The 20,036-nt window shown below is 55.0% G+C and overlaps 2 protein-coding genes across 6 annotated transcripts; one reads left to right on the top strand and one right to left on the bottom strand.

Moving 5' to 3' along the window:
* Positions 1-3,748: 3,748 nt before the first annotated feature.
* Positions 3,749-10,876, top strand: GLI1 (GLI family zinc finger 1; the record flags this gene model as incomplete). 3 transcript variants are annotated; one of them, XM_080659648.1, is made up of 11 exons in its annotated part: positions 3,749-3,848; positions 4,065-4,157; positions 4,427-4,622; positions 4,882-5,026; positions 5,357-5,446; positions 5,534-5,671; positions 6,239-6,388; positions 6,978-7,142; positions 7,642-7,872; positions 8,376-8,640; positions 9,068-10,876. In XM_080659648.1, the coding sequence occupies 11 exons, from the start codon at positions 3,749-3,751 to the stop codon at positions 10,810-10,812; spliced, it is 3,318 nt and encodes a 1,105-aa protein (XP_080515774.1). In that variant the 3' UTR covers positions 10,813-10,876. The 3 variants fall into 3 exon arrangements, with proteins under 3 accessions (XP_080515774.1, XP_080515773.1, XP_080515775.1); XM_080659647.1 differs by having other exon boundaries at positions 8,373-8,640; XM_080659649.1 differs by lacking the exon at positions 4,065-4,157 and having other exon boundaries at positions 4,457-4,622; positions 8,373-8,640.
* Positions 10,877-10,929: 53 nt separating this feature from the next.
* ARHGAP9 (Rho GTPase activating protein 9) lies at positions 10,930-18,023 on the bottom strand (the record flags this gene model as incomplete). Of its 3 annotated transcripts, XM_080662699.1 has the most annotated exons (17): positions 11,002-11,442; positions 12,058-12,163; positions 12,527-12,661; positions 13,002-13,055; positions 13,204-13,281; positions 13,458-13,556; positions 13,855-13,962; positions 14,059-14,200; positions 14,419-14,517; positions 14,655-14,750; positions 14,939-15,032; positions 15,165-15,226; positions 15,419-15,523; positions 15,709-15,822; positions 16,011-16,235; positions 17,179-17,402; positions 17,693-18,023. In XM_080662699.1, 17 exons carry the CDS (start codon positions 18,009-18,011, stop codon positions 11,271-11,273), a joined length of 2,232 nt encoding a protein of 743 aa, XP_080518825.1. In that variant the 3' UTR covers positions 11,002-11,270. The 3 variants fall into 3 exon arrangements, with proteins under 3 accessions (XP_080518827.1, XP_080518825.1, XP_080518826.1); XM_080662701.1 differs by lacking the exons at positions 17,179-17,402; positions 17,693-18,023 and adding an exon at positions 16,326-16,473 and having other exon boundaries at positions 10,930-11,442; XM_080662700.1 differs by lacking the exons at positions 12,527-12,661; positions 13,002-13,055 and having other exon boundaries at positions 11,152-11,442; positions 17,693-18,011.
* Between the last annotated feature and the right edge of the window lie 2,013 nt (positions 18,024-20,036).

Here is a 20,036-nt window from a genome sequence, read left to right as displayed (position 1 = left end):
TAATCTTTCTGGAATGAACTTTTTCATCGCCCCCTTCCCACACTGCAATGTATTTCTGGCACTGGTTCAGGGACTCTTCGTGGACAGCCGGTCCAAGGATCCATGCCGGGATTTACCGCCCACCACCAGCAGCGTGTTCAGTTGGGGGGGGCAGCATAGGGTCCCTCAAGGGAGGGGGAGGATCCTGGGGGTCCTGGGGGTGCAATAAGCCCGGCACCCCCTCTCTTGCTTCCAGCTACCCCGCCTCATCCTACAGAACGGCAAGAGGGAGGGAAATAGGAGGGAGGTGAAGGGCAAGCGGGAAGAGCGGCGGCGCGCCAGAGGCTTGAGCGAGAAAAAGTTTTTGCATTAGGGAAAAAAAAAGTTTGCGCTTCTCGCGGGTGGTCCCGGCTCGCGGCCCGGCGGGCTGGGCCGGCGGGAGGGCTGGGGGCCAGGTTAGGGGGGGTGGGGGTGGCACTGAGGCTGCGCTGCAGTGGCCCCGTCCGCCCCCCCTTCCCACCGCACCCCCCAGCCCAGACTCCAGCCCTGGACCGCGCATCCCGAGCCCAGCGCCCAGACAGAGGTGAGAAGGGGGGCAGGCGGGGGACCACCTGGGAGAGGTGGGGGAGGGGGCCTGAGGGGATGCTCTGCTTGTGAGGGACTCTGCCCAGCCATGAGGACTGGGGCACCGCGGCAGAATTGGGGTGGGAGAGCCTGGGGTGAGATATTAGAACGTTTGGAGAATTTTTTCATTTGTATCTCCCTTTCACTGTTTCTTTTTCTCTTCTGTCTGTGTGTCTGTCTCAGGCAACTGTGGATCTCTTTGTCTGTCTCTGCCTCTCCCATACATTAGAAACATCTCACTTTCATGAGGTTGGGATGAAGAGGCTGGAGGGACGGCTAGCTGGAGGTCTGCAAGGTAGAGAGGGAACTCCAGGTGTGTCTGAGCGCCGGCTGGAAGACGTCAGTGTTTCTGAAAGGAGGGGACAGCTAAGGAGAGAACCCTAGGTGGGGTGGGGATGGGTGTGCGTGAGGTGACAAAACCACGGGGGGGGGGGGGGGTCGGCGGGGCTAGAACCCCTGGCCTGTCTTGTGACAGATGAGCTTGCTGGTGCATGTGTTTTTGGAAAAGGAGTGTCTTCTGGACAAGGAAGGGGGCTGGAGGGACCAGTGTCTAGTTTAGGCCCTAGACAGACTCCCCAAGGACTTTGGACTCCCGCGTCCCCAAGGGTTGTGGGCAGGGTGCTAAGGAGGAGTCCAGGAGCCCTTGTCTTGACCCTCTGACCTTAGGACCACCAGGACAGCTGGGGCAAGCGGCAGGGAGACCCCTACTGGGACTGGGCGGGACCACTAGCCACTGCCTGCCGGTGCATCCCTGTTGGTCCCCCTCCCAAACGGGAGCTGGACCAGGCCCCTCCTCTGGCTCAGACCACCCTGCCTGCCCTTGCTCGCCGCTCTGAAGCCTCTTTCAGGCCCCGTGACCCCGAAACAATCCGCCCTGTGCAGCTAGCTTTGGGGACAGGATTAGGGAAAGGGGATCCCATAGAGACTGAGAAATGGAGATTTTAGGGGGCTGCAGAACTGGGGTCTTCCTAGGATAGATCTTTACGGTCTGGTAGAGGAAGAAGGCGGGGTGATTTCCTGGGGGAGTTGTAAGGGCCGGAGTTAGAGTGGTTTTCCCCAGGGGGGCGGGGTCCAAACCCCCTCCCCCATTATCTCCCCGGCATCCCCGCCAGGCGGCTCAGACCCCGCCCTTTACGTCACTATGGGGGTTCCCGGGGGTCTGTTGGAGTTAACCCTTGGGAAGCCAGCTGGGATACCCAGGAACCTAAGGTGTCCTGATGGCTCTCCTCCCCACACACACCTTATTTTATTTACCCATTCACTTTCTCTCCCTGTAGTTTCTGGATTCTTTCTTTTCCACCTTGCCACTGGGACCCCCACTCTCCAACAGTGGCCCCCACACACACCGGGCGCCACTGCCAGCTTTCTGGATGCACTGAGGGGAGGAGGGAAGAATGTGTCCCGCCTCTCAACACTCCCCCCTTCGCTGCGGCTCGCTCGACTGGGCTCCCGGGCGGGCGGGGGAAGCGGAGCCGTCTGCAGCCAGAGCCTGCGGCGGCGACTTGGGTGGGCCGAGGAGGCACGGGGGCGGAGAAGGCGGGACCGGGAGAAGGGGGAGGGGCCGACTCCTGGGAGTTGGGGAGCGGGGGTGCGAGAGGGACTCTGGAAAATAGGAAGACACACAAGATGATTCAGGGCTCCAGGTGGAGAACCCTAGAGCCAGCTTCCTGCCCCATCCTGTGCTCTCATCCACACCGCAGAAAAACTTAACTAAAGCTGGAAAAGTTGGCAAATTTTTCCTTTCACTAATGTGAAGGGGAGTCGTGGGTGGGCCCTGGCACGCGTGGGCGAGGAGGGATGTCGCCCCATTTCCAGCGGCTGCACCCCTGAGGCTGGGCAGTGGGGCAGAAAGATGACTTAGTAGGCATGTTTGGGGGCGTCTCTTTAGTGTTGGGGGGTCGTTTGCGAGCCCCCGCCTTCTTCCCCTGGATGAGTCATAGAAGGAGGCGGGAGAAGTGTCCCCCGATCCAGCTGCCAGCCAGCTGTGCCCCCCCCTCCCTCGTGCCAAGGTCGAGTTGGGAGGTCTTGGATGCGGGATCCAGATCTCCGCTAGGAAGGGAGGAATTAGGAAGAGTACAGTCCAGGCTGCGAAGCTCCCACTGGGTCTTGGGGTCCGGGTTCCGCTCCCCAACTTACCCCGCCCTCACCCTAAATCCCAGCATCCCGGGATCACCCACCGCGCCGGCCGGCCCGCTCCCGTTCGTTCTCCACCCTACCCCGCCCCACCCCACCCTCAGTCTCGGGAAATCGGAAAACACGGGGTGGAGTAAAAACTGGCGTTTGAGGAGAAAAGCGGACAGCGGCACCCTTTCCTCCCTCACTACTCCTAAAGGATAATGACTTTGTTTTTTATTCTCCCAAAGACTTCCCTCACAGTCCCTTACCTGTTCCCCCAAACAGATCAAAAGCGTTAGGTGGGTGCCCATATTCAAACCACCCAGAATAACACCAACTTCCATCCTTTGTAAGCAGCGGACCCGGGAGGCTCCCTTCAGAAACCTTATCCCGTTCTACAGTGTTTTGCTCTAGGAGAGAAAAGGGCAGATCATCCGTGCTTCCTCCTGGCCCCACCAGCCTGTCTGTCTGGGCTGTGGCGAGGGCTCCCTCTGCTGGACACTGGAGAGATTGTTGGCGGGCTGTCCCTGAGCAGTAACAAATGAAGGGAAAGAGGCTCAGGCTGAACAGCCAGCCCAGTGCTTAAGCCAGAAGCTCTGCATGAGTCTCAGCCCACTCCTCAAAGCTGGCCCGTGGTCAGAGCAAGAATTAATAAAGGTTCCATGGCATTAAAATCACTTGAAGCTCTCATAGGCACAATTAGTCCACAACACTCTCCCCCTACACACACAGACCACACAGGCAAAGCTCCCACCCACTTTCCACAAAAATCGCCAAGACTGCCCCTGCCTCTTTGGGGCTTCTCTCCTTACCTGATTTTGTTCCTTACCAACATTACCTGAGTGATGTTCATTTCAACCTGATTTCCTGTGCCAGTTGTCTTGGAGGGGACTGGGAGCACAGAGGAAGCTCTGCCCAGGGTTCTGTGCCTGATTTAGTTATCTGACTTTCCCTGTTTTCCTCCCACCGGTATAACTTGCAGATTTCCCTTCCCCTCCTGCAGTGTTCCCACACTCTCCTCTGAGACACCATGTTCAACTCGATGACCCCACCGCCAGTCAGTAGCTATGGCGAGCCCTGCTGTCTCAGGCCCCTCCCCAGCCAGGGGCCCCCCAGCATGGGGACAGAAGGTCAGTGCATATACCAATCGCTGAGCCTTGAGGACTGGCAGATTTCTTACCAGTCCCAGGGATCCCTCTTCTGTCTCCTATCCCTTGACAGTTTCCCATCTACAAAAAGATTTGAGGTCCTATGTAATGTGGGCTTAGAATATGGGACCAGGCTTTGCCTGGGGTTTCAAGGTGAAGCCTTGTGTGTCCGCCATTCCAGTTGTTTCTCTTTTCTAGGACTGTCTGGTCTGCCCTTCTGCCACCAGGCCAACCTCATGTCTGGCCCCCACAGTTATGGGCCAGCCAGAGAGACCAACAGCTGCGCTGAGGGTGAGGCCTCAGGCAACATCTCTCCTTTTTGCCCCTCCGGGATTTGTCTTGAGGGAAACTGGGAGAGCAGGGGATCTAGCTTGAAAAGCAAATGCTTGGAGATGAGCTTGAGGGATCTGAGCATGATTAAGAGGTCACAGATGGGGTCAATAGGGCAAAGCAGAGTCACGTGGTTTTGTTTTGTGTTTTTTTCGAGTTAGGACGCATGGGTTGGGTGCATGGAAAGGCATGCCACTTTATCATATCTATCTCCCTTGTTTCCTGGCCAGCCCCACTCTTTCCTCCTCCCCGGAGTGCAGTCAAATTGACCAAGAAGCGGGCACTCTCCATCTCACCTCTGTCAGATGCCAGCCTGGACCTGCAGACAGTTATCCGAACCTCACCCAGCTCCCTCGTGGCCTTCATCAACTCACACTGTGCCTCTCCGGGGGGCTCCTATGGTCACCTCTCTATCAGCACTATGAGGTGCAGACAGCTTCGGGCTAAGAGGCCCCAAAAGACCCTCCCAAACAAACCCTATCAAAAGCCTCAATCCCTCCAAACTACCTGACCCTATTTGAATCCTTATAATTTCTAAGGCATTGAGCCCTCCTCAGTACCTCCCAGGACTGCCTCAACCACCTCCCATACTGTCTTCCAGGCACCCTCGCATAGCCCCAGAACTCCTGAGACTTTCTGAGGTGATAGTCCTAAGTAACCACTCCCCCCCCCCCCTCCTCCTCAGCCCATCTCTGGGATTCCCACCCCAGATGAATCACCAAAAAGGGACCTCACCATCCTTCGGGGTCCAGCCCTGCGGTCCCCATGACCCCACCCAGGGGGCGATGATGCCACATCCTCAGTCCCGGGGACCCCTCCCAACTTGCCAGGTGAGAGCCCTCATATTATTACCTATCTGCCTCAGCTCAAGGGGGTGGGGAGAGGACTATATAGGGGAACGTGAAGGAAGGACAGGGGATACTAAAGTTTCAGTACCAGAAAAATAAAGGAATATAGGTGCTGGAGTTCACTCTTGGGGTTGAATCAGACTCTTCCAAAGGAGAGAGCTCCTTTAGCCCATCCTGTTCAGTGCAGTCTGAGGAGGAAGTCTCTATCAAATTCAGGGGTTCTAGCTGCTTGGGGAGGGGCACTTGGGACTGGGCCCCCTCTTCCTTCGGCCCACCTCAACCTTCACACCCTCACTTTTTCCCGTGGTGAAGTTGAAGTCTGAGTTGGACATGCTGGTCAGCAAGTGTCCAGAGGAGCCCTTGGAAGGTGACATGTCCAGCCCCAACTCCACAGGCACACAGGTAAGGGTGGGGAGGCTTTACTTCCGGGACCTGAGTGAAACAAAAGCTGTCATCCGAGTGACCCTAGGATTGCCTCTCCTGCCTTAGGATCCCCTGTTGGGGATGCTGGATGGGCGGGAAGACATGGAGCGAGAGGAGAAGCCTGAGCCTGAATCTGTGTATGAGACTGACTGCCGCTGGGATGGCTGCAGCCAGGAATTTGACTCCCAGGAGCAGCTGGTGCACGTGAGCCCCAGGGGGTAACAGGAATGTTGGCTGGAGCCTGTAGGACATTCTGGGTGGGACACTGGAATCAGGCTGAGAGCAGGAGGTCAGAGGATACTGAGGTCAGAGGTTGAGTGCCCTTTTGAGCAGGCATAAACTCAGAAGATGTAGCTTTGTTTTACAAACTTGGAAGAACTGCTCTAGCTGGTTTGGCTCAGTGGATAGAGCATTGGCCTGGGGACTGAGGGGTCCCAGGTTCGATTCCAGTTCAGGGGCATGTACCTTGGTTGCGGGCACATCCCCGGAGGGGAGCATGTGGGAGGCAGCTGATCGATGTTTCTCTCTCATCGATGTTTCTAACTCTCTATCCCTCTTCCTTCCTCTCTGTAAAAAATCAATAAAATATATTTTTTAAAAAGAACAAAACTTGGAAGAACTGAGATGTGGGCTATCCTGTCCTTCCTGCACCATCTTCCCCCGTGAAGTGGAGCCGTAGAGGAATATGGTGTGGCGGGAAGGTCAAGGGAAGGAGGTCTGGGTCTCTTGGCATAGGAGAACCTCAGAGAGCCTCTGCATCTCCTCCCTCAGCACATCAACAGCGAGCACATCCATGGGGAGCGGAAGGAGTTCGTGTGCCACTGGGGGGGCTGCTCCAGGGAGCTGAGGCCCTTCAAAGCCCAGTACATGCTGGTGGTCCACATGCGCAGACACACGGGCGAGAAGCCACACAAGTGCACGGTGAGACTCCCTCTTCCCAAGCTCAGGGTCCTCCTTAAATTGGGGCTGCCCACCATGGGTCCCTTCCTCCATAAGCAAATATTAAAAATGTGTGTTTTATGACTGTTGGTATGATGATAAACATGTTGATATTATATATTGGAACACTTTCTTGGATTTAAAAGCTAATTTCCTCTTGCTTTTCAAAGAAATTAAAACTCTTTTGTGGGACCCTTGAAAGTACTGTGGGCCCTAGGCACTGTGCCTACCACTCTGCCTAACGGGGAAGCCCTGCATGGAGGACAGAAAACACTCCCAGATCACCCCACCCCAAAACAGTCCAAGATCCCCATGCAGGGAGACCTGCCCCGGCTTGACCAGGAGATGCTCTGGCCTCAGCTCCATGTCCCTGCGGGCAGAGTGCCTCCAGCTACTTGCTTCCCCAGCTTTTGTCTGCCCTCTTCCCCTAATTAAGGGAATTCTCCTAAAGCCCCAGTGCTCTCCCATCTTGAATTATAGTCTCTGATGTGTGTCCCATTTGAGTTTCAGGGTTCCTCTAATCCCATGTCCTTCTGTCTGAGCGCTATCCTTTGACCCTTCTATCCCCCAGTTTGAGGGGTGCCGGAAGTCATACTCACGCCTCGAAAATCTCAAGACACACCTGCGGTCACACACGGGTGAGAAGCCATACATGTGTGAGCACGAGGGCTGCAGTAAAGCCTTCAGCAATGCCAGTGACCGAGCCAAGCACCAGAATCGGACCCACTCCAATGAGGTGAGTGCCCCGCCTAAGAGACCCTCCCCACTTGAGAAGCCACCTATCGGGGAGTTTCCCCCTTAAGACATCCCTTAGCCCAGCACCCACTCCATAGAGGTGAGTTCTCCCCTCCTGTATAATTCACCCGGAGACCTTTCTGAAACCAAGAATTTCCTCTTACCACCCTGCCCCCCACTTCTAACCAGCTTAAGGGCTAATTTAAAAAAGACCCATTCTAACTAAAGGAGACCCCTGATCCCTTCAACCCCTGAGTTTATGAGGCTTCACAGACCTGGGTTCACCCTTCATCTTTCCCAGGCCTGGGCTGTTAGTTTTCCTGATCTTTCCCCCATCCTCTCATATTTTTACTCCATGGGCCCCTCTCTCCGTACTTCCTTGAATGCTGTGGGTAACCCCTTGCCCCTCGCCCTCACTTGATGCCACCAATTTTTTGCATTCCTTCTGCATTCTTCCACTTTCACACCTTTGTCTGCTGTCTTCCTTTTCCACTCAACAGAAGCCATATGTGTGTAAACTCCCTGGCTGCACCAAACGCTACACGGATCCCAGCTCACTCCGGAAACATGTCAAGACAGTGCACGGTCCTGACGCCCACGTGACCAAGCGGCACCGAGGGGATGGCCCCCTCCCTCGGGCACCATCCCTTTCCACAGTGGAGCCCAAAAGGGAGCGGGATGGAGGCCCCGTCAGGGAGGAGAGTAGACTGACTGTGCCAGAGGGTGCCATGGTGAGACGCCCGGACAGGCCTCTGCCTCCATACCCGCCTCCACACAGCCTTGCTGATATCTTCCCAGCTCGCCCATCCCATCCTCTCACTCTTCCTTGGCCAGTCCTCTAATTGTCCCTGTGTGGCTCCTGGGACTAGCCCAAATCTAGGGATTTTAGTGTAATTATTCCAAGCCCTTTACCTGTATAATTTCATGTACACCTCACAACAACTTCATGAGGAAGGAACTTACTTTCCCCATTTCAGATGAGGAAATTCAGGCATAGAGAAATTTTCCAAGGTCATAGAACTAAGAGGACGAATTTGAGCCCAGGTGATCTGTGCTCCAGCCTCGGCTCTGCTCATCAACGTCTTTCCTACTTTGCCCCATCCCTCACCTGCTCAGCCCTCTCTACACCTGTAAGCCCCCCCTCAACCCGAGCAGCCACTGGCTTCTAGCCACTCCCCAACTTCTGGGAAAGGAGGAAGGATACCACCCTCAGCCCTCATCTTCCCCACAGAAGCCACAGCCAAGTCCTGGGGCCCAGTCGTCCTGCAGCAGTGACCACTCCCCAGCAGGCAGCGCGGCGAACACAGACAGTGGTGTGGAAATGACTGGAAATACAGGGGGAAGCACTGAGGACCTGTCCAGCTTGGATGAGGGGCCTTGCATTGCTGGCACCAGTCTGTCCACTCTTCGCCGCCTTGAGAACCTCAGGCTGGACCAGCTACATCAACTCCGGCCGATAGGGCCCCGGGGCCTCAAACTGCCCAGCTTGACCCACACTGGTGAGACCTGGGTGTAGCGGGTGGTTGCCGGGCTGAGATCTGGACCTTCCTTGAAGTTGGAGGGTGGACTTCACCCTTCAGAGCTTCAATATAGAAGCTTTGTACACTAGAACAAGATCCCCCTTCCTTAAGACACTGTCCTTCCATCCATCAGAAAATTGTTGTGATATACACAATCTGGGAGGTGAATTCTGTCCCCTAGAACTGTGCAGTGTACCAGGTACAACCTGTACAACTGTTCACAGCAGCCCGGAACCTCTGGTGACACAGAAGCAGAAGGGGCATGGGAGAAAGAGGAGACAGAACTGAATGGTTAGAGTTAAGGAGCCTTTCCCCGGGATTCCGGGACAAGGCTGTCCCATGGGGCAGGCAGGTGAGATTCAGGGAGCTTCCTGACCACCCTGCCTTTTCTCCCTATTACTTGCAGGCACCCCTGTGTCCCGCCGTCTGGGCCCCCCAGTTTCTCTTGACCGCCGCAGCAGCAGCTCCAGCAGCGTCAGCTCAGCCTACACTGTCAGCCGCCGCTCCTCCCTGGCCTCTCCTTTTCCCCCTGGCTCCCCACCAGAGAATGGGGCATCCTCTTTGCCTGGCCTCACACCTGCCCAGCACTACCTGTTCCGGACAAGATATGCTTCAGCCAGAGGAGGTGGTACCCCACCCACTGCAGCATCCAGCCTAGATCGAATGGGGGGTCTCCCGGGACCTCCCTGGAGAAGCCTAGCTGAGTATCCAGGATACAACCCCAATGCAGGGGTCACCCGGAGGGCCAGTGACCCAGCCCGGGCTGCTGACCACCCGCCCCCAGCCAGGGTTCAGCGGTTCAAGAGCTTGGGTTGTGTTCACACATACCCTACCATGGCAGGGAGAGGACGGAACTTTGATCCCCAACTCCCAACCTCTGTCTACTCACCACAGCCCCCCAGCATCACTGAGAATGTTGCTGTGGATACCAGAGGGCTACGGGAGGAGCCAGAGGTTGGGACCTCCATGATGGACAGTGGCCTGAACCCCTATATGGACTTCCCACCTGCTGATACTCTGGGTTACAGGGGACCTGAGGGAACAGCAGCTGAGCCTTATGGAGCTAGGGGTCCAGGCTCCCTGCCTCTTGGACCTGGTCCACCCACCAACTACAACCACAATCCCTGTCCCCAGCAGGTCTCCTATCATGACCCTACCCCAGAAACATGGGGTGAGTTCCCTGCCCACTCTGGGCTGTATCCAGGCACCAAGCCTCCAGCTGGAGCCTACAGCCAGTGTCCTCGTCTTGAACATTATGGACATGTGCAAGTCAAGCCGGAACAGGGGTGTCCAATGGGTTCTGACTCCACCGGACCGGCACCCTGCCTCAATGTCCACCCCAATGAGGGGCCTCCATGCCCACAACCTCTGTTCTCCCACTACCCCCAGCCTCCCCCTCCCCAATATCCGCCATCAGGTTCCTATCCCCAGCCACCCCCTGATTATCTTCCTTCAGAATCCAGGCCTGGCCCAGATTTTGATCACCCCACTCATTCCACAGGACAGCTCAAGGCTCAGCTTGTGTGTAATTATGTCCAGTCTCAACAGGAGCTGCTGTGGGAGGGTGGGGGCAGGGGAGATCCCCCAGTCCAGGAACCTCTCTACCAGAGTCCCAAGTTTCTGGGAGGTTCCCAGGTTAGCCCAAGCCCTGCCAAGGCCCCCATGGCCACATATGGACCTGGCTTTGCACCTAACTTGCCCAATCACAAGTCAGGCTCCTATTCTACCCCTTCACCATGCCATGAAAATTTTGCAGTGGGGGGAAATAAAGCTTCCCATAGAGCAGCAGCACCACCCCGACTTCTGCCCCCATTGCCCACTTGCTATGGGCCCTTAAAGGCAGGAGGCACCAACCCCAGCTGTGGGCACCCTGAAGTGGGCAGGTTGGGAGGGGGTCCTGCTTTATACCCTCCTCCTGAAGGACAGGTATGTAACCCCCTGGACTCTCTTGATCTTGACAACACTCAGCTGGACTTTGTGGCTATTCTGGATGAGGCTCAGGGGCTGAGTCCTCCCCCTTCCCATGATCAGGGGGGCAGCTCTGAACACACTGCACCTCCCTCAGGAGCCCCCAACATGGCTGTGGGCAGCATGAGTGTCTTACTGGGGTCCCTGCCTGGTGAGACACAATTCCTCAACTCTAGTGCTTAAAGTGTGGAATCCCACCCATCACAGATCCACATTTCCTAAGGGGTGTCCATCCCCCCAGAGAAGTCAGGAGAAGGAGCCATAGACCCCTGGGATGCCCCAGGGATAGGACTAGGGGCTGGGGGTTGTATAAAATCTGTATATATTTGGGGGAGGAATTTGATAATGACACTGTTTCTTAATAAAGGAACTGCATCAGAAAAAGCCCTGCTTTATGTGCTATTATCTTGGGGAGGGGTGATGATAGGGAACAAGAAGAGAAGCAGGGGTTAATTCCCCCACTTTCCTCCCAATTTCCTCTTTAGAGAAGTTCTCTCACCACATCCCAACCCCTCAGGTCAGACTCACAAAGATGGAGACAGTCATCTGGGAGACATGGGATTTAAAGGGATGTCCTCAGAACACACCACAACACCAAAGGGTACCATTGGAAACACATTTTCTCTTCTTCCGTGTCCCAGTCAGGAGACGAGACTGGTGAAGTCTGTGAGCATCAACTGGACTAGCTGCCCAGGGTAGAAAGCGTGGGCTGCTGGGTCAGATGTCTCCTGCTCCGGCCGAAACAGGGTTGGTCCAAACACAATTCCCAGATTGTGAGGGGTCATGCGGTTCTTATCTGAGTGTGCTATCACCCTGTGGGCAAAGGCCAAGAGAAGGGGCTATAAGGAGGCAGCTTTGCCACTTCAAATAAATCTAACCCTTCAAAGATTTGAGCAGGGAAGAGTTCACTCTGGGATCCCTTCATGTAGTGGCCAAAGGAAACCAAGGAGAGAGAGCCTCAAGGGGATGAGATAGGACCAGTGGAGAAACCTTCAAGATTCAACTTGAAGATACAAGCCAGGATACAACCACCTCTTCCCAGCGTCAGAGACTGCCCCTAGAGTCCTCTTTGCTCACAATTTGGGAGGCTTTAATTCAAATAGCTATCCTCTCTCAGAAGTCACTGCCCAGGCCCAGCTCAGCCTAATAAGCCATCACCACTGTTCCAATGGGAAACAAGGAGGCAGAGGGAAGGGAGAGGTTAGATTTCCCTTACTTCTCACACAGCATCATTGGTCCCCATTTCCCCATTTGATGCTGACCAAAGGTTTCGACCCTCATAATATGACCCCTGCACAAAAGTTGCCTGTCTCATCAATCTGCTCTAAACGTGGGTATTTCCCTACCTTCACCCCATTTGAATAAAGTCCCTGCTGCATGCCCCACCCCACCCTCTCCCTAATGAACAAGATATTCGGTTTTCCCGACCTGCATAAATGCTCCAGGAGGTACCACAGAGTGTCTTGGTTGGGCTTCGGCATTGAGGCTATTAATTCTCTTATTTGAGAGAGGCGCTGTTCTGATTCCGAGAGCTCTATAGAGAAAGAGTAATGGGAAGGGCATGGGGGTGAACTTAGGGAAGGTGCTAGTGCAGGGTGGGTAACTTATTACTCTTTCCCAGGCCCATGGAAGACATCATTTATGCATAGCAGCTTCCTTTTTCACTGAGCCCAACTGCAGCTTTAGAAATCTTTTCAACTCAGCACTCCAAACATTCACACACACATACACACAAAACAAACCAACAACAACTGGGGTCAGCACATGTGTTGAAAGTTATTTTCCATCTCTGTGTTCAGGATGAGACAGAAGCGTATGAGAGAACCTCTACTTTATTCTTTACCCCTCACATCTCCCCACAATATCAAGGGTATTGCTCAAAGCTCCCATCCCTTACCAAGGGCCGCACGAAAATGGGGTAGCAGCAGTGGGGGTACCAGAGGCTGGGGTAGCTCCCTGAGAAAAAGCTTCAGGGCTCCAGTGACCACGTGAATGTCATCCCACTCAGCACTGTCCAAATCTAACTGGCCTTCTGGAAGAAGAAGGAGGTATAGAGGGCTCAGGGCTCATGAAGGGCCAGAGGGACCCCAAGACTGAGAGATCAGGAATTTGGGAGAAGATCCAGCTGAGGCAGACATAGGAATGCCCAGGGCAAGCATGTCAAACTCTTGGCCCGTGGGCTGCATGTCTCATTTATTTGGCCCGTGATAGCCTTTGAGTTTGACATGCTTGGCCTAGGGAGTCTACAGTAGGGCAGGATAGCAGAGGCAGGGATGGGGACAAGCCTTCCAGGAGCAGGAGATGAAGGAATCATAGGAGCAAGGAGGATGTGGGGAATTTTTAAGGGTCCAAGGGGCCTTTCATGTAAGTACCTTGTCCAGGTTGCTCTGGGAACACGTACCTCCCATCGGAGGTGACCGCCCGCTCTGCAACATGTATGAGAAGAGATTAAGAGCTAAGACATGCAGTTCCAGCCAGAAGACCTCCCTGTCTGCCAGCTCACTCCCTCGGAACTGCCTGTGGTTCTGAGACATGAAGTTCTTAGTACCACCACTTGCCCACAGGCCTTCTCACCTCTGTCCACCAGGAAGCGAAGTTTCTGGACCACTGCCAAGTTCCCACTCACCCGGTAAATGCCATCCACATCTAGACCTAGAAGATGAGGTGAGGAAAAAGAAGATAAGGATTCCCGCTCTAATGTGTGTGATGAGGTCTGGCGAGGCAACCAAGGGTGGAAGGGAAAAGGCTAAAAGGAAGAGTGAGGAAGGTGGGAAATTCCAGGCCTTGGCCTGCTGGAAGGGTAGACCTGGGGTCTCTGGGAAAATTACCTCTCTTATCTACAGCAGCAATGCAGCGCCGCACAAAGCTGGGCACAGTGTCTCCTTCCCGCTGGCACAGTGATTCCAGCTGGCAGCCGAACACCTGGTCTGGAGAGATACAGGATGAGGTGGCAGTATCACCCACAGAAGCTCTTCTCAGCACAGGCCTTCACTCCAAAGTCGGGCTGGCCCTCCTGGCTGCCTGTTCTAGGCCTATGCAAGGAGGTACACCCACCTCCCAAAGTCAGCAGTAGTGGGAAAAGCAATGGTCTCCGAAGAGAAATTCTACTCCGAGCCTCACTGACGTTTTCTCATCCATGAAATGGGCCGATGCCCAGATCAGGAACGCAAAAATACTCCCGGAGGCACGAAGGAGAAAGGCACCTGCTGGGCCAGCCCACCTCACCTCGGAGCAGACCCCGCTCCTGCAGGCTTTGCAAGGGCGGTCTCTTAGCGATCAGCCGCTTCAGTTTGTTCCGCACGCGGTTCTGCTCAGTTCCTTCTGGGCAGCGACCTGTGGGAGGCCGGGGAACCGGAGTAAGAGCACAGCTGCCGGGAGAAGGAACCTGGAAATAGCCCCCGAGGCCCGCCCCCCACGCCCGCCTCTCACTGGAGCTCCAGCGGCCGCCGAAACGAAGCAGTGGCTTGGGCACCGGCTCCGACTCCTCTTCCTCGTCCTCCCCAGCGCTCAGCTCCCCCAGCTCCGCCGGCCCCGAACCTGACAGGCGCAGCTCCAGTGGGTTCTCCCGATCCTAGATCCAGGCGGGTGAGGTGGGCCGCGTAGGAGATGGGAAGAGAGGAGAGAAATCTGCACCCCCAGCTCCAAGCAAGGAGACCCTAATTGGCTGCTGGGGTTCCACATCCCAGCCCCACCCCAGGGCTCTACACTGAGCCCATCCTGCCCCCCATTGTCCCTAAGCCCTACCGCTCCTCCCCCACTCTCTCGCCCCGCCCCTCCTGCCCCTCTCACCAGGCGCTCGATGACCGCCCGCAGCGCGTGGTGCCAGGCGCGCAGCTCGGCCTCGAGGTCTGACTGCAGCAGGAATTCGTGGCCAGGGACCGTGCGGATCTGGGGCGCCGGCGGGGGAAAGGCGTGGGTCAGCGGGGAGGAGCATATAGAGCGGGGAGGCCGAGAGGGAGACCACGGGAAATGGAGGGCGCACCCTCGGGTCAGAGAGGCTTTGAGGATGCTCGAGAGGCACTCACGTGCAGGACGTTGCGGCGGCTGGACAAGTGTCGGCCGTGGGCCAGGGCCGCCCCGCGTAGGTCCACGCTGCTCTCGGGTCGGCTGCCCGCTGGTCCCTGGGAATCAGGGGAGAGACTGAGGCCGCGGTGCGGTTTCCCTCACTGTCTCCCTCTCACAGGGTGGACCACAAGGAGGTTGCGCTCCTTCCTAATTCCTTCCCTTCCTCCACGCCTCCGTCCCCACAGCTGGCCTGAGGCGGGTAGAACTGTGCCCTCGGGCACCGGCCCTTCCCTCGCTCACTCACCCAGGCTGAAGAGGAGGGTGCCGCCCGGGGTGGCTCTCGGTAGAACATCAGGCTGTTACCCGCTAACACCACCCAAGATGGGCACCAGTTCTTCCTGCAGGGGCAGAGGGGCAGTAGCCGCGCAGAGGTCGTTTAGAATCACTAGGGGAGGGCGCTCTCCCAACACTGCTCTACCCAACCGGAGGGGTCCAACAGCCGGGCCCGGCGGTATCCCCGCTCTCCTCACCGGAGCTTGCGTCCCCCCTGAGCAATCTTAGTCACGTTGAGCTGGCCCGACTTTTCCACCTCCTGGGAAACGGAGAAGGGGTACCAGTAAGTCAGCCAGTGCCCCTCACAGAACCTCGGCTTAAAGTTTCGAGGGAGGCTGGGTAAGGGAGGCTCCCCAGAGAACAGTCAGAAAGAGGAAGGTGTTTCGGAGGAGCAGGAATTGAGGGCTGGGGCTGGGAGGATCTTGCATTCACATGAAAACGGGAAACTTACGTGAGGGTCGTCCAGGACCTGCGGCAGAGGCCGAAGGGGCTGCCGGGCTGCAGGCTGGTCTGCGGGGTTGAGCTGGGAGGTGCGTGGGTGGAGGCAGGGTGAACCCTGGGGCAGGGGGTTGGAGAAAAACAGGTGGAGCAAACTCTAACTTGGAAGTCCCAAGATGCGGAGGAAGAGGAGTGCGGATGTGGGTGACAGGAGTGTAATAAAGAAGAATGTCTTGCATAAAAGAGAAAGTGGTGCAAAGATGGCTTTTCCTGCGTGTAAACTGGAGGAGGCAGGGATCTCACCTGGGGGATGAGCAGTTCTGGGGACCCGGTGTCAGAGTCTGAGCTCTTTGTCTGAGGTTGCAAGACACCGTTGTCCCTATTCAGGGTCTGTATTCCCTCCATGGAGCCAGGGTTCTGGGGGGGAAAGAGGAGGTAAAGCCACATCCAGATGCCCCCCTCAACTCGCTCTCAACACCCTTCTCACAATTTTCTGATTCTTTTTATCTTCTGCGAGCCCCAGAAAGCAAACACGCTACTTTGGAATACAGTAGGGGAGAGGAGGAGATGGAAGGGACAAAGATAAGCAGGAGGGAAGGTCTCACCGTCTCTTGGGTTCGAGTGCGGCGTGGAGGCTTCCAGGACTTGCAGCCAGTCAGCGAGTTTCTGTAGAAGCAGCGTCCGGTGTTAGGGTCCAGGTGCTGCTCCCAGGCGTCCAGCCTCTGCAGCGGGGGACACGCAGGGCTTGGGGGTGGGGACTGGAGACAGCGGCGAAGGTCCACTAAGTTACAGTACACAGGGGGCTCTGACATGAGGAGCTGGGGTCCAGCCTGCCAGGAAAGGGGGAAGAAAGGGGTAGGTATTCTCCCCAAACCTCTCTCCACCTAACTACCTCCTCCTCTCCCCCACCATTTTCTCACCACCAGATCCTGGCTGGGGTTACCCAGGTACTGAGGGAGAAACCTGGTCCCCGGCTGTGTGTGTGTGTGCGTGTTTTTTTTTTTTTTTTTCTCCCTCCCTCACAGTCTTCTATGCTCTTCTCCTCACTTCCTGTTGCCAACTTCCCTCCTCCCCCACCCCACCCCCACCCTAGGGCCGCAGGAAAGGGGAACAGGCGTGTGTGTGTGTGTGTGTGTGTGTGTGTACACGTGTGTGTGTTGGGGGGGGTGATTTGAGGGGAGCTCCCACCCTCACATCCTCCAGAGTAAAAGGAGACAGAGAGGAAGGGGTATGAGAAAGGAGGGGCCACTTTTCAACCACTAGTAACTAAGAGAGGGGAGGGGCTGAATCTTCAGGAAGAAAAAGGAGTTCCATCTCTAGAGGTGAGGAGACCTGACACTGGACAAACCCTGCCTTGGGCCAGGAGTAGGAGGAAGAGAGAGAAAGCACAGCTGAGGTTGGCTTTCTTTCAGTCCCTCTATCATCTGCCAGGTTCCATGTACCCTCAGGATCTTTACTACTTGCTGTCCTGTCCCTTAGCTAGAATTCTTTCTCATCTCCTCCTTTGCATCAGGCTGTCTCTGACTTCTCCTTATTCAGATAGATAGAACATCATCTACTCAGAGATGCCTTCCTAGGCCAGTTCAGTCCCTCTCCACCATATTTATCTTCCTGGTAGCACTTATTTGTACCAACACATATTTGTTTATGAGAATTGTCAGTCATGGGAACCCTTGAAAGCTGAGTCTGTCCTGTTAGCCACTGTGCCTAGAACAGGGCTCAGCAGTAAATATCTGTTGATCGCAGCTGCTCAGATGGAGAGCTATGACTCACCACATTGGCATTGGCCTCTGTCAGCAAATTCTGCCGGGAGAGAGATCTTCTACTTTGTCCATCCTGGGAGGGCTTCAGGAGAGTGGGCCTCAAATTAGTAACACTGACACTTCTACAGATTTTGGGAGGAAGAGAAGGAGGCTGCTGCGACGTAGACTGGGCTCTGCCTGGGGTTGCCTGAGATGGGTGCAGCTCCTCCAGTGAGCCAGGAAACAACTTTGGCCCTGGAAACAGAAATGGGGAGAGCAGGGGGCAGGTGATCAGAGGCCTGATCTTGGCTGGGGGTTCACAGAGAAGACAAGAGCAGGGAGAGGCTGTTGTTGAAAAATAAAATGAGATCTTGAAGACTTGAGACTAGGAAGAGAGGCAATGGGGACACCCTGGTGGGTGTAAGGAGTAGGCTGATGACAGGAAAATAAGAGAAGGGGATCAGCAGAAACTTGGAGGAGGAGGATCCTTCCAATAATTCCCAGAAGCCAGGGAGGTAAGAAGGTGATGGGAAGGGCTTACTCACCATGAGTCCAGAGGGATTGCCTGGTGGTGATGGTGGTTGGGCTCTGGGAACAGATAGACTCCTCTGTCATGTAGGCAGCTGGTACGAAGATGGGTCGTGAGGTGGATGGTGCTCCCAGGCGCCTTGCCAACCACCAGTCAGAGTTGGTCTTTCGAATCAGTAGGAACCTGTCCCCTTCAGCCATACATATCTGCTGGCCATCTGCCGCAGTGTAAGTGAAGGCATATAGGGCACAGAGCTGGGGTCTCGGAGAAGTGTTTTTGGGCCCCAGTCCTAGGTTCCCCCAAGTACTTGGCCACCACTGAGTGCCAGGCAGCATTGTGGCCAGTCCTATCACCTGTGGGAAAAAGGGGTGTTGGATGTCCAGAAAGGGTCAGAACTAGCTACTTCTAGGCAGAGAAACATGGTTCTAAGAGCAGTGTCAGAGGAAAACAAGCACAGGAATCCTGGAGTGAGAGAAGAGGGTAAAGCAAAAGGCCTGAGTGGGGGTCACTGACAGGTTTTGGGGGCTGAGAACTCCTGAGTGATGTGACTGGTGAGGAAGTATATAAGTAAGGTGACAGAGGATGTGGTCAGCAGGGCTGTGAGGCCAGCAAGACAGGAAATCAGACATGGCCTACCTCAGTGATTTTCCTCCAAGTATCTTCTGGGGCCCATCAGAAGATCCAGGGGCAAAAGAAGTTGGTTCCGGACGGTGGTGGGACTCTTGAGTTGGACACAGGAAGATGAGAAAAAAAGAATCAGGTCTGAGACAGAACACAGACAAAGAGAAAGCAGTTAATGACAAAAATAAAAAAGTTTGTGACCCTTTATTAAATGTACACAGGCACCAATGTTTCCATTACTGATCACCTCAGACCTAAAGCTGCGTGCTTCCTGTGTGGAGTCAGAGAGACAGAAACAGAGAGCCAGGAAGACCACATTGGAGAGAACAAGAAAGTGGGTGGGAGAAACGCAGAGGGGTTCAGTTAGAGACAGTGGTGCCAACGCCACCATCCCCCCTGCCCCCACCCAGGACATGTTTTGGGGAGCTGGGAAGCCTCTGTACTTAAGCCTCTTGGGTGGGGCCCTACTTTAGTGTGTGGGCTCATTCATTCATACTCTTAGCAAGGATTGGCTGTGCACCTCCTGTGTGAAAGGAACAATGTTAGGCACTGGAGATAAGAGGCAGGGAGGAGATAGACACATCCCTTGCCCTTTTAGAGCTTAAAAACAGATCTTAACTAACCACACAATACATTTATTAATGACAAGGGAATTGGGGTCTATGGACAGCTAGTACAGGATGCTATGACAGCATATTGGGGTGAATGGGAGACTGATGTCAGCTTTTCCCTGGAAGGTGGACACTGACTTCCCCTGTCCATTGCCAGAGCTTCAAAACCCATACTTTTGCTTCCTCCTTACCTGACCACTCCTCTTTTCCCCTGCTGTTTCTCCACTGCACAAGTGAAGCTTTCTGTGAGGCTTTTTGTCTGGCTCTGGAGAGGTGGAGTGGAGGTGGGGTACCACCCCCTTGGTGACATCAGACAGACAGCTCTCCTCCTCTGATGTGTGATCTGAGGGCTGCGTTGCCAGTACTGAGTTCTGGGTGACATTCCTCTTTAGTTTGCTCCACTTTCAAAATGTGGGGAATCCCACCCTTCAGCTCTTCCTTCCCACTTCCAAAATAGTGACTGCAGTTCTTTCTGCCTCTTGCAGGCCTCACACTGGGGATCAAGCCCGCAATCAGTGAACTCCTGGTTCACAGGTTGACCATCAACCACTGACCCATGCCAGCCAGACCCTCATCACCTTTTAAATGTAGCCAAGTATTCCCCATCTTTAAATAAACCTCCCTTGACTGTGCTCTCTGGTTGCCACTGTACTTCTTCCTTTTCCTTTTATTTTTTTAAATATTTGTATTGATTTCAGAGAGGGAGAGGAAGAAAGAGAGAAACATCATTGATGAGAGAGAACCACTGATTGGCTGCCTCCTGCAAGCCCCCCACTGGGGATCGAGCCGGCAACCCAGGCATGTGCCCCTGGACCAGAATCAAACTGGGGACTCTTCAGTCCACAGGCCGACGCTCTATCCACTGAGCCAAACTAGCTAGGCCCTCTTCCTTTTTAAAATCAAACTTCTTGAAAGCGTTGCCTACACACAGAATCTTGATTTCCTCTCCCCTGACACCTTCCCCTTTCTAAGGCCACTCTTCACTAGGGTCACCCCTGAGTTTGCACGGACACTTTGCAGTCCTTATGCTGCTTGACATCTCAGCAGCTGCCAACACAATTTACTTTTTTCTCCTAGAAACACTGTGGGTGTCCTCCTTACCTTTCTAGCACTTGCTTCTTTGTTGTA

The sequence above is a fragment of the Plecotus auritus genome (genome assembly GCF_963455305.1).
Source record: "Plecotus auritus genome assembly, chromosome: 3".
NCBI classification, from domain to species: Eukaryota; Metazoa; Chordata; class Mammalia; order Chiroptera; family Vespertilionidae; genus Plecotus; species Plecotus auritus.
Note: the sequence above shows the minus strand (reverse complement) of the source record. Positions and strands in the feature narration are given on the sequence as shown.